This window comes from Talpa occidentalis, unplaced genomic scaffold (genome assembly GCF_014898055.3).
Source record: "Talpa occidentalis isolate TD23 unplaced genomic scaffold, MPIMG_talOcc4v2.1 talOcc4.14, whole genome shotgun sequence".
NCBI lineage: Eukaryota > Metazoa > Chordata > Mammalia > Eulipotyphla > Talpidae > Talpa > Talpa occidentalis.
The window spans coordinates 34095370-34108808 of record NW_023601433.1 but is presented as its reverse complement, the minus strand read 5'-3'; the positions used below and the strand labels follow the sequence as shown (position 1 = coordinate 34108808).

General features: G+C 33.6%; 1 protein-coding gene across 6 annotated transcripts in view; it reads left to right on the top strand.

The window, feature by feature from the left end:
* WDR64 (WD repeat domain 64) overlaps nt 1–13439 on the top strand; it is a 147354-nt gene that overhangs the window by 110203 nt on the left and 23712 nt on the right. For 4 of the 6 annotated variants that reach the window (XM_037510281.2, XM_037510279.2, XM_037510284.1 and 1 more), the window contains 8 exons: nt 1368–1498; nt 2303–2404; nt 3651–3720; nt 4897–4933; nt 5587–5729; nt 6627–6732; nt 10081–10139; nt 12465–12574. In XM_037510281.2, the coding sequence (XP_037366178.1) occupies nt 1368–1498; nt 2303–2404; nt 3651–3720; nt 4897–4933; nt 5587–5729; nt 6627–6732; nt 10081–10139; nt 12465–12574 (758 nt within the window). The remainder of the gene's footprint in view (nt 1–1367; nt 1499–2302; nt 2405–3650; nt 3721–4896; nt 4934–5586; nt 5730–6626; nt 6733–10080; nt 10140–12464; nt 12575–13439) is intronic. The other 2 variants (XM_037510282.2, XM_037510280.2) reach the window with 1 other exon arrangement.

Sequence of the window (13439 nt, the reverse complement as noted above, 5' to 3'; positions counted from 1 at the left end):
AATGAGATGGCACTAAGAAATATAATGGAAGGATTTTACCGATACCAGTACAAACTAACTCTTGATAGAGCATGTATCAAGAATGGCAAGAGAAGGAAATTTCAGGAAGGCAAGAACAACAGAGTGACAAGAATAGTAGTTCAAAATCTCGTTTAGATGTCGCTTTTCTATTTTTCTGTAAAATCTCTTGCAAGCTTCCATGGGCCACTTTCACATCAGTAATCAACACTTCATCTTGATACTTTCATTATATTGTGTTTCTTCAGGTCACAGACATGCTACTTCACTTTCTATTCCAAGAATCTAACAGAGAGAGTTCTCAACAAATACAAATTGAAAAGAATCAAATAGCACTAGCAATAAAAAAATGTTTAGTGATCATTGGAAGAAGTTTGTTTCTTTTTTAGAGTGATATAGAGCAGAAGAAATGAAAGGAAGTAAGGAAGTTCAGTAAGGAAAAACAACTAATGTAGAATATTCTTTCAAAAAGTTTGAAGGACTGAGAAAGATAATGTAAAGGTGGTCAAGAAATAAGTCAGGGCCTCCCTGGTGGGCAGCGATTGAGCGCTGGACTGCGAAGCTTCCCTCAGCCTCTGCAGCACCGGTTCGATCCCCGGCCGCCGGGCGAGGGTCCCACACAGAACGCAGACCTCTCCTGCCGCCCGCTGCTCCCCTCAGCAGTGTACTCCGGTCCTTCTGCCTGTTCTTCTCCCCGCTCTGGCTCTGGTGAATTCTCTTGCCCTCCCGCGCTTCTGACTGTACCCAGTGCTTGTATAAATAAATAAATAAATCTTAAAAAAATGAAAAAAGAAATAATAAGTCCAGGGCCTCCCTGGTGGTGCAAGGAGTTAAGATGCAACCTATGAGGCTGTCCGCAGCCACTGCAGCACGAGTTCGATCCCCGGCCAGGGAACTACCCACATAGTGCAGCAGACCTCTCCTGACTTGCCTGCTGCTCCCCTCATCAGTGTATTTCAGTCATTTTGTCTGTTCTGCTCCCCACTCTGTCTCTGGTGTATCCTTTCACGCCCTCCCCACCTCCATGCCTCTGGCCTGTACCCCAGCTCTTGCATGCATAAATAAATAAATCTTAAAAAAAAAAAAAGAAATAATAACTCAAGGTTGCAAGGAGGGAGTCAGTAGAATAGGGAAATATATTTTACTGTTATAATGAATTCTAAAAACTAAAAGATTTTAATGGCAAAAAAGGAAGAAATCAATTTTACAAATTTCACTCCCTATTATATAAAAAATATATGAAGCATTTTGTTTTAATTTAATCATAGAATACCAAAGTATATACATAGCATTTATACTGTGGTCAGATATTGTATTTATGATGGCATGACTCTGTTTTCTTCCTTCAGAGTTCTACCAGCAGTATGGAAGTGAACTGCATTGATTTATTACAAATGGAAGGATATAATTTGATAGCTGTTGGAACCTTAAATGGTGTGATTATATTATGGAATTTTGTAACATCTACTGTCAAAGAAGTGTAAGTTTCATCTTTTATTTAAACAATATAAACTTTTAGGCCTCCCCTGGTGGCGCAGGTGGTTGAGCGCCGTGCTGTGAAGCTGTCCGCAACCTCTGCAGCACGGTTCAATCCCAGCCGGCTGGCGAGGGTCCCACATGGTGAGCAGACCTCTCCTGAATAGCCTGCTGTTCCCCACAGCAGTGTATTTCATCAGTCTGCCTGTTCTTTTCCCCGCTCTGTCTCTGGTGAATCCTCTCACACTCCTGCGAATCTGGCCTGTAACCCAGTTCTTGTATAATAAATAAATCTTAAAAAAAATAAATAAAATAAACAATATAAACTTTTTACTGCAGGAAAACCAAACATTTAATACTAAAAACAGGGCCTTCCCTGCTGGTGCAGGGGTTAAGTCTCAGTGCTATCACCATGAAGGCCTGCGTTCTGTATCCCGACAGGGAGCTGACTGACCCACATGGTGCAGCAGACCTCTCCTCTCTTGCCCGCTGCTCCCATTAGCAGTGTATTTCAGTTGATCCAACTGTTCTGCTCCCCACTCTGTCTTTGGTGAATCCTCTCACCCTCTTCCACACCTCTGGCCTACACCCGTTTTTGTATGCATAAATAAATGAACAAAAATCATTAAAAATATACTAAAAACAAATAATAAACAAAAGTGGTGATAGTTACTAAGGGAGGCTGTCCTGGAGGTTATATGATACCAACATTTCAGAGTCGGTTAGCTCTGCATGAGATATATGATATAAGTAGTATAAATTATGTAATTTTTAAATGCTTACCATGCAAATGTTTGCTTATTTTTAGGCACAGACCTGAAGAATGTACCAAAATGGACCTTGACTTGGATTCTAAACACTTCAGAATTAATGATATACTTTTCCTATTTCGTACCCCTGAATGTGCAAGGTAATTCAGTACCTCCTGATCAAGAAATATAAATGGGACTAATCTAAGTGATACACAATGATTTCTGCTGAGACAAGTGCCCAGGAAAGTACAAGAAGACATGAGTTGGGTTAACTGCCAGGCTTCAGCTTTCTTCCCTATAGCTGTCTTTTGTAGGGAGATAGGTGGTCCCATAGATCTAATTTCCAGGGAGTGCATCTAATTTCTTACCATGTCACTCTTATAACTTCCTTTACAACACTAGAAGAGATGAAAGGTTTTTACGTGACCATACTTGCAACCAAAATCTAAGAAAGCAATCTTCATTCATTTCTGAGCAAGTAGATAGATGATTGTTAAATATTTAAGAAAAAGGTATTTTTCCTATGTATATTTTTGCTAAAGAGCTCTGTATTTCAGGCAATAGCTAGTCATAAACACATCTCTGGAGAGAAACCAAGTTTTTTCTCTGGCGAGAAATCAAGTTCTTTGTTAATTTTAGGTCACTGAGTTTTGAGCCATAATGTCACACCTTCTCTAATCCTTGATTTTTTATTCTGAGAATGCTTTAAGAACTTCTGAGTATGTCTGTACCAAAATTCTAAGCCACTGTTCAGCCTGTTCCAGAAGATTGCAGCACAGACAAAACTCAAAACTGTAGAATAAATGCTAGCAAAATAAATGTCACGTAGATGTAATGTGCCTTATGATGTCTACAGTTAGCAATATTGTATTGTACATTTGAAGGTTGCTAAAAGAGCTGATTTCAAAAGTTTTAATCATAAGAAATAATTTGTAACTCTGTATGTTGATGAATGTTAACTTGATATGATTTTGAAATATGTACAGGCATTGAATTATTATGTTTATATACCTGAAACTTAATGTCATGTGTCAATTATACATCAATAATTGTTTAAAGTTAGCCAGGTTTGTCAGTCTCCTTAGCCTTCTCCCCACCACTGGACCTTCAACCATTTCACTATTAAAGCCTCTAAATCTAGCTTTAAGCTGTGATACAGGACAGATTTCTATTTCCTAGATCCAGGAAGCATTAAGATGCCTGAGGTTCTACAGCAGTTTCCATCAACACCAAACTGATGAACATGTATTATGTAAGATTTAAGATGTGATTTATCTCATGAGTGACTCAGTTTCCACATATGATTGAAAAGTAATCAACTGAAATTAAAGTAGTGAAGAGCACTCTTTGAGTATGACAGAAAATATCAACTTTTCCTCCTTGGGTTTCCTCTCTTTCTTATAGGCGGTTAAGTCAGGAATCCATATGTTCTTCATCCCACTGTGAGTCAAGTAAGGGTCCACAGAGTAGTAAGGTAAGCAAGAAATAGGGAGATTGTATCTTCTTGTCAAACCCAATTTGGTTCAAAATAGTGGTATTTATTATTTGAACCTCTCCTTTGATGGAAGGTATAGATGGAAAGATTGTCTATGTGTATGTGTTTATATACAAACATTTTTCAGTTTCCCTTAAAAGCAATGTCAAAACAGTTTTCATCATTTTTCCTACTTTTTAAACATTTTCATATCTGCAAATAATCAATACATAACAGAAATAAAGTAAATTGCACATGCAATTTTATACTGATAAAATAATAATTTTAGAGTATATCTTGCCAAAAAGTATTGCACAGTTTTCAGAGGATGGACAGATGGTATATAATAATATTAAAATTCATAATGTAAAACAGTAATTTTAAGGTATGTTCTAAGTTCCAATTTCATATATTTTTACACATTACATTTCTAGTTAGGATATTGTTTGAAAAGTTTTCACTGCCAAAATTATTTTAAAACTAGCATGGTGAAAAGAACAAACTTAGCATGATATAAAAATCACACAGGCATGTGCTTGAGTCCAAGCGCTTAATTCATCATCTGACTAGCTTTAGAGATACCACTTAATCTCTGAGTTTCTGTTTCTTCACGAGTGAAAAGACAATAATAAAGCCTAACTCATGTGGTTGTTAATAGAATTAGAATGTGGTACATATTAGGCACTTAATTATAATCATTATAATGCTATACCTGAGTTTACTAGGAAAATGTCCTGTTATAGCACCTCATTTATGGACATGAAATTCTCTGCAATGCATTTCTTCAAAGAATCAAATTAAAAATAATTTTAAGAAAATAAAGTTTAAGACTATGAGATCAATTAGTGGTTACCAGATGTGAAGAGGGAGGGAAAGTGCAAAAATTGGGTGAAGGGGTTAACAGTTTGCTGAAGGATAGAACACACTATAGATGAGTAAATTAATGCAGTACAAACACAGGTTGCTTTTCAGCGATGCACTCCTGAAATTTATATAGTATTATAATGCAATGCCACTTCAATAATTAAAAAAATAGGAAAAATGTTTTAAAATTAATGCTCAGAAATGTAAATTTAACTATCCAAAGTGTCTGTTCATCCAGTATACCTCCCTTCCTTACAATATCATAGAGGTTGACAATCTTACAATGTTTTCTCTTTTTCTTCCCTAATTCAGGGAAGCAAACAAAGCGTACATGACAGTGAGGTTAAAGGTCAGTATGACGTCACCTCCCTTCCTTATAGTACAACAATTCTTAGAGGATAGATTGTAGTGATCACTTCAAATTGTATACAAATGTTGGATCTTTAAGTTATGCTCCTAAACAAATATAATATAGGTCAATTATATTCCATTAAAATTATTATGCCATGGACAGGTTAAGTGACTGAATATTTTTTAAAAATATGTTTTCTTTTTGTGACTAATTTTGAGGCACTGCAGCATTCAGTGGTCTAAAAGGCAGAATTTCCATTATAATGATGCATTTTTAGATACTAATTGTGGATTTTGAAAATCCAAAATATTTCAGAGTTTTTTAGTCTACAATTCATTTTTCTAAGATTTACTTTAGATTCATAAGCCATTCTGTGTGTGTAAGACTTATACCAGAGGTATTACCTGGTTTTAGTTGTCATGTACTATGTAGGAGTTTTTGTAATAGCACCAAAAATAAGCTCTTTAGGCTTTCCAGTGATGCAGAATTCCATGTTAATTTTTATTTTGTTTTCTGCCCTGATTGAAGTTCCCTGGTATTCAAAAAATTCTAGGGATGATAATATGCTATTACTGTTATTTTCCTATTAGCCTCTAAATATTACATTGTATGAAATTCTAAGTATTACAAACAGCATAGTAATTTTCCAGTAGATGAGAAAACAGATGTCACAGTGGGACTTCGACAGCCATTGGACAAAAAGCATCCTGGAGGCAGCTACTTAACAGAAACTCAGGCACCTATTATCATCACTGCACATGAGGATGGACACCTCCGCTTGTGGACCTTGGAGGTTAGGCAGCTTATCTTTTACCTGGATACTAAGGAATGGCAAAGATGCAAAAGATTAATAAATGAATATAAGCCTTCTAATGTTCCGTACAGAGTCCGATTATAATATTTTAAACCTGCTAGCCAAATAATTGGTCTTACAACTTGTAAAGCTACACAAATTTTATATTTTTATTATTTTATTTAAAGATTTATTTATACATCCAAGAGCTGGGGTGTAGGCCAGAGGTGTGGGAGGTCTCTTCACCAGAGACAGAGTGAGGAACAGAACCAGGAGGTGTACTGAAATACACTGCTGAGGGGAGCAGCGGGTGAGACAGGAGAGGTCTGCTGCACCATGTGGGTTACCTACCAGGTTGGGGATCTAACCAGAGCTGCAGTAGCTGTGGATAGCTTCATAGTGCTGACACTTATCCCCTTGTGCCACCAGGGAGGCCACACATAAGTTTTATAATAAGATAGTTTTGTAACTTAGAAGATCAAATCACTAAAATTACTAAATTAACTATTTCAAATCTTTTTAAAAATTGTATTGTGAGAACATGCCGCTAAATGTTTCAGTAGGTATTTAACTAAGATTATATTAATGATCTATTATAATAAAATAATATAAAACACTGTGTTATTGAGTATACATCAAATTTTAGTTATTCAAACTTTTGGAAGAAGTTATTGCATTGTATTGCATGTCCCTAAATATTTACAATGAAGAGATATCTTTCTTTTATTGTAATATTCAAGTAACTTGCCAAAGCAAACCTCAAGGATAGCAATGTACTAATCACTCTCGGTGTTTCAGTATTTCAATAGTAAAGAAAGTTCTTTAGATAGATTATTTGCATAGAAACTTAACTCCAACATTAATATTTTACTGAATTTATTATTATACTTTATTAAGGGAAGACTACTGAAAGATATGCTACCTTTCACAAAATATTCTGCCATTTCTTTGACATCACTGTATACTGATCCATGTGCAAGGATACTATTGGCTGGAAATGTAGGTATGTTGTTACTCTTAAGTAGCCAGCTACAGATATGGGTATAAGAAAATATATGCCATTTACTGAGACAAGAGAAACAAGAGGGTATGTTGAGAATAGCATGAAAGAGAATATTATTGAAAACTTGCTGAATAAATATAACAATGAATGAATGTCAGAAGAACCTATTTAATTTCTTACCCCCCCAAGATTTTTTAAAGATTTTATTTATTTATTTAGTTAGTTAGTTAGTTAGTTAGTTATGAATATATACATACATACAAGAATTGGGGTACAAGCCAGAGTTGTGGGTGGTGAGACCCTAGGCCACCAGGGAGGTCCAAACTGCTTTCATTTCTAGTTCTTAGAGCAAGACACTGTGTTTTCTGACATCTTAACTTATATGTTGAGAAGAATGTAAATTTTTCATTTTTAATCTTGAAAATGTTGTGTTAATCTTCATTATTAAAGTAGTGGCATGAATGAGAGAAAGGAAAGATTATTTTCAATAGGGAATTTTGTTTCACACTTATTGTTATAACTAATATTGTTGATTTTAATTCTTTCATTTCATTCTTTTTTAATTTTCTATTTCTTTTCTTCTGTCTATTTAATTAGTCCTACATTATTTTATTTTCTTTTCTCTTACACTTTGAAAGATTATGTATATGTGAATGTTCATGCATGTGTAAATACAGTTTTTAGTTTTACATGTTTTTAAATTTCTATCCTCCCCAAATAAACAATTTTGATCAGAAAGATATTGGTCTGTAGTTTTCTTTTCATGTGCTTTGTCTAGTTTTAGAAAACTTATGCAATATTGGCTTATACAATGAGTTGAGAAGAATTACTTTTCTTCTAATCTTTTGGAAAAGATTACAACAAAATGGTATTTTGTAAATTTGTGATAGAATTCACCTTTAAGTACATTGTGATCAGGTTGTCTCTGTCTTGGAAAATTATTAAATATTAATTCAATTTCTTTGATAATGTATATCTATTCAGGTTATTTCTTGGGTGAATTTTGATAGACTGTGTCTGTCTTTCAAGGAAGTGGTCCATTTCATCTAGGTTACTAAATTTGTGGACATAAAGTTTGTAGTATTCCTTTACCACCTTTTTAATGCTCACAAGATTTATAATTTATTTTATTAGTAATTTGTGAGAACACAGACTATTATCCACTACACCACCAAGGAGCATAATATTAGTAACTCTGTCCTCTCTTTTGTTCTTAGTCTGCCTAAAAGTTTAACAATTTTATTGAATTTTCAAAGAACTAATATTTGGTTTCTTTGGTTTTCTCATTATTTCTTGTTTTCAGTTCCATTGAGTTGTGCTCCAATTTTTATTATTTACTTCTGCGTACTTGGATTCAATTTTCTCTTCTTTTTCTAGTTTCCTAAAGTGGGAAAAATATTATTGATTTTATATCTTTCTTCTTTTCTAATATGTATGTCTAATGCTATAAAATCCCCATGAATACCAATTTCACTACTTCTCAAATATTTTGATAAGTTGTATTTTTTTAATTTAGTTCAGAATATTTTTTAAAAATTCCCTTTAGATTTATTTTCTTTCATTTATTTTCTCTTATTTATAAACTATGTATATTATTTTATCTCTATGTATTTTTAGGATTTTCCAGCTATCTTTTTATTATTGACTTCTAATTTCCATCAAATCATGTCATACATTGAGAACATACATTTTATTTATGGCCCAGAATGTGATATCTTGGTGAATATTCCATGAGAACTTGTGAAAAATTGTTTATTCTGCTGTTGTTCATAAAAACATCAACAGGGGTCAATTATATACAACTGACTTAGAGATACTATTGATTTCAAAGATGTCCTTATTAATTTTCTGCTTGTTGGATTGGGGCTTTTCTGATAGAGAAATGTTGAATTTTCCAACTATATCAATGGACTCACAGATGTCTTCTTGTATTTTTATCAATTTTTGCCAACATGTATTTTGACAGTGATGTTAGGCATGTACATATTAATATCTTTTAATTGGTTTGCCTAGGCTATTGCATCTAAAGCAATTATTGATGTAGTTGACTTAATATCTACCATGTTTCTCACTGCTATCTGTTTGTTGCCTCCTTTTTTACTTTCTATTTTTGTCTTTCATGCTTTTTCTGATTTTTGTGGTTAAGTAAAATTTTTACATCATTCCATTGTTTCCCATTCTTAGTATACAAATTATGCTGCTTTTTTCCTTATTGAAACAATATTGGTTTATGATACTGTGTATGATTCAGAGATATAGGCTCACACTTTTTCAGTTTGATGTTACCACATCACACTTACCACTTTGTTTTTTTCTTTCTTTGTTTCTTTGTTTGTTTTACATTTTTTGGTGGTTTCCTCAGAGTTTGCAGTTATATTTACAACTAATCCATGCCCACGTCCAAATAACACCATATCACTTTACAGGTGACACATATATCTTATAACAAGATATAATAAAAAATAAGAATAATTTTAAATAAGTATTCCTAATTTTTCCCTTCAATCCCTTGTCATTGCTATTATTCATTTCAAGTATTCCTAAGTTACAATCATCAAATGCATTTTTGCTATTATTATTTTGAATAAATTGCTTTATTAGCTTTTACTGTGCTTTCATGATTCCTTCTCATATGTCCTTTCTTTATGTAAATCTGAGTTTCTGATCTATATAGTCTTCTCTCTTAAGAACTTTTATTAAACATTGTTTTGAAAACAAATTCTCACAATTTTTGTTTTTCTGAGAATGTCTTTATTTCTTCTTTCCTTTCAAAGGATAACTTTTTGGATACATAAAAACCTGGGTTGGTATTTTTTTTCTCCCAATACTTTAAATATTTCACCCTATTTTTTTTTCTTGCTTGCATAGTTTCTGAGACCTCAGATGTAATTCTTTGCTCTTCCATAAGAAAGGTATTTTCCTTTTCTGGCTTCTTTCACAACTTTTTTCTTTGTTTTTGGTTTTCTGCAATTTTAATATGATATACCATGGATAGTAATCACTGCCTTGCTTAAGTCCAGCTTTTGTAACTATCATTTTGGTTGTGGGATGATAGTCTCCATAACAGTTTGAACTACATTTGACAATGATTTATCCATTTCTAACTCATCTACCCTGATGTGTACAAGAACTTTAACTTTGAATGTACAAGATAATCTCATAATAACTTACTAAGCAGAAACTCAAATACTGCTTTCTTAAAACTGGGTTTCAGATTTCATTTTTCACTTCAGGTTTCTTACTATTTTATTTACCAATATAAATGTCTGAATCAAAGTAACTGCAGTCTGGGTAGAATGCAGGCAACAGAATATCTAATTAAGATCCCAATGTTTAAATTTCATGCAGAAGGACATGTTATTCTTTGCAGTATTAGTTCATTCCTGGATGCACCTCATGATGAAAAGGTAAGAACTTTTGTTTTAATTTGATTAATGAATTAGTACATATTTGTTGAGCATTTCTCTATGCTAGACACCACAAAAGATAGAAACAAAAGACAAAGCTCTTCACTGTCAAGTTATATATAATACTCTCGAAATATTAGCTATATGACAAAAAAGGAGACAAAATCTTAGTATAAGCCTAGTTCCCTTTAGTACTTTAAAGGCTAAAGATTGGCTAACTATGTCTAAGAATGTCTTAGTTTTGCATTATAGGTATTACATGAATACATAGATTAGGATTGTATGAATATCTTATAATGGTTATTACTAAAAACAAATTTTTATTTGATCAGTGGAGTTTACTTATTTTTTAATAAAGATCACATGTTTAGTTTTATTATGACTATTTCTACTTTGCAGGGAGGAAATCAAAGTGTGACTTACATAGCACCACCTAATTGCTAATGAAGTCAGAGTCAGAACCAGTTTCTTGTATTCTAATCCAATGTTCTTTCTAAAAGGAGCATGACTATCACACAGACAAATGATAAGATTCAACTTATGAAGCACAGTGCTTCATTTATTAACTATAAATGGCTTATAATCAAAGCACACTATTTGCTGAACAAAAGTTACACACTTGAATGATGTATAGGTAGAAGATTATTAAATTGCTTTATCTTACTTATGATAAATATCATTATTACTAATTTTACCACATAAAAATTATTAAAAATCTACATATTTGCAAATGGAGTTTCTACAAAGTGGCAGCTAAGACCTTTCAAAATTCAGAGAAAATCTTTAAAAAAAATTTATATATCAATATTAATATTGAATTAGATGATGATGGAATTGATTTTTAAAATATTTTACCCACTTAAGAGAATATATTAATAACATCTAAATTATTGCATATTCAACCTCAGTTCAAAATTTTCTGTATTTAGACAATATGATTTTCCCATTTGTGCATGGTTGCCTACTTATAAATATACTGGAGGATCTGCTTATAAGACATTCATTATTATTATTAGGCTTTTGTTTTTGCATGAAAGAACTGGGGTATAGACCAGAAATACAGGGGGTGAAAGGATTTACCAGAAACAGAAGGCAAAAAAACAGGCAGATCTACTGCAATATACTGTTAAGGGGAACAGCAGGCAAGGCAGGAGTGGTCTACTGCACCATATGTGGGTTAGCTACCTGGTCAGGATCAAACTGAGGCCACAGGGATGACACTTATCCCCTAGGCTATCAGGGAGGCCCCAAACACTTCATCATTACATAACATAACATATACCCTCCACTAAAACAAGTTCAGTTATAGAGGATAGTTACAATGTAAACTTAATATACCAGTCTATATATCAGAATTTAATCTGGTAAATTAATAGATAAATTAAAAGATCTGCTCTCTTAAAAGATAACTTTAAATGACACTCCATGGAATGCAGATATTGTAAAAGATAAGATAGCCAAAATATGTCCACAGAAAGAGAAATCAGGCATATGTATACATACATGACTACAGGAAAAAAAAGTCTTAGATCAGACTTTGTCAAAATCTAAATGAATAGGAGGCTCACAGGAGTTCTCCAAGCTGCCAGAATTCTAAACACACAAATGTGAGTAGGTAGCTGAGCCAGGAAGACATAAGGCCATCATCTGGGTTCATCAATAATCAAGAGGAGCACACGTGTAGGGCTCTGAAGAGGGCCTCTTCAGTTGACAACTCTAGCTAGTTCACACAGATGAAAATGTGTTCTGAGGCTCATTTAGAAACTCTAAACTTGAGGATAAGTCGCAGAGAGGGAGCATGCAAGTCAAACCTCATGATGAGAATGAGCCATTTCCTCTTGTTAATTCCTTGTAGAATATGCTCATTCTACCTTACTCCCCACAAAGAAAATAAAGAAGAAAATAACATTTTATTCTGGATAACATTTGTAAAATAGGGAAAGTCTTTTTGTCAGGCTTCCCTTTGATCTCTCTATTTTCTTTGGCTCCTGACTATATTCACTCTCAGTATCCCAACAATCCTTCCCCAGAAGATTTTTTTTCTCATTTCTTAATCCTCAACTAAATAAATTGCTTCCTCAGTTAAATGCCAAATCTCTAAAGACATAATAAGCTTCCTCTCCCAGGGATATGTGTAGATTAACAAAAACGAAAAATTTTGTACCTAAAAAAACAAGAGAAGAGCTAATTGGGGTAGGGATATTTTTGTCTTACACAGATGTTTCCACTCATTCATAAGCTTACTTTTTGATGATTAAAGGTTTTGCTTAAGGTTGAATTTTGATCAACACATACCAAAGGGTATGCTTTGTTGTTGCTATCTAGAAATTTAAGCAGCTGCTTTCCTGGCGTGCTCATTCTCTAGAAATTATTCAAGTAATCTATGTCGAAGACAAACAAGTGGTGCTTACTGCCTCCATCGATGGCTCAGCAAGGTACGAACCTTCATATTGTAAATTCAGGGTTTTGAGTATGAGAGATAAAGAATTTTATTTTATTTATTTAGTTATTCATTATTTATTTATATTTTACATCATTTTTCATTTTTTCTTTTTACAACGTTTGCTTTCTTTTCTCAGGTGTAGTCCCCATAGAATTTCCACCACCAACTCACCCCTGCACCATCACCATAGTCCCTTGTGCTCTTCCCACCCACGTTTTGATCCCTTTCCCTCCTCTTTCCCTGCATAATGTCTCTGATTTATAGTTGTGTTTATTTCTGTCTTGTTTTGTTATTTTTTATTGTTATTATTTTTTCCCTAATGCCTCATTTGTTTCCCCTATATTCCTCCTATAAGTGAAACCATGTGATATATTTTTCTTTGTTCTTCTGACTTACCTCACTGAGCATAATTCCTTTTAGCTCCATCTATGTCACTGCTACTGATCACAAAGATAGACAAAGAACTGAAATCACTCAACAAAAACAAAGTAAACCATTCAGTCAAAAAATGGGCAGAAGAATTTAAAAGACGCTTCTCCAAAGAGGAAATGCAAATGGCCAGCAGGCAAATGAAAAAATGTTCAACATCCCATATAATCAGGGAAATTCAAATCAAAACCACAATGAAATATCAACTTACACCAATAAGAAAGGCACATATTAAAAAAACTAGCAACAACAAATGTTGGTGAGGATGTGAGAAAAAGGAACTCTCCTATCCTGCTGGTGGGAGCGCAAACTGGTCCAACCACTGTGGAAAGCTGTATGGAGGTTCCTCAGACTACTAAAAATGACTCAGCAATTCCACTACTAGGACTATACCCAAAGGACACAAAAACACTAATTCTAAAGAATGT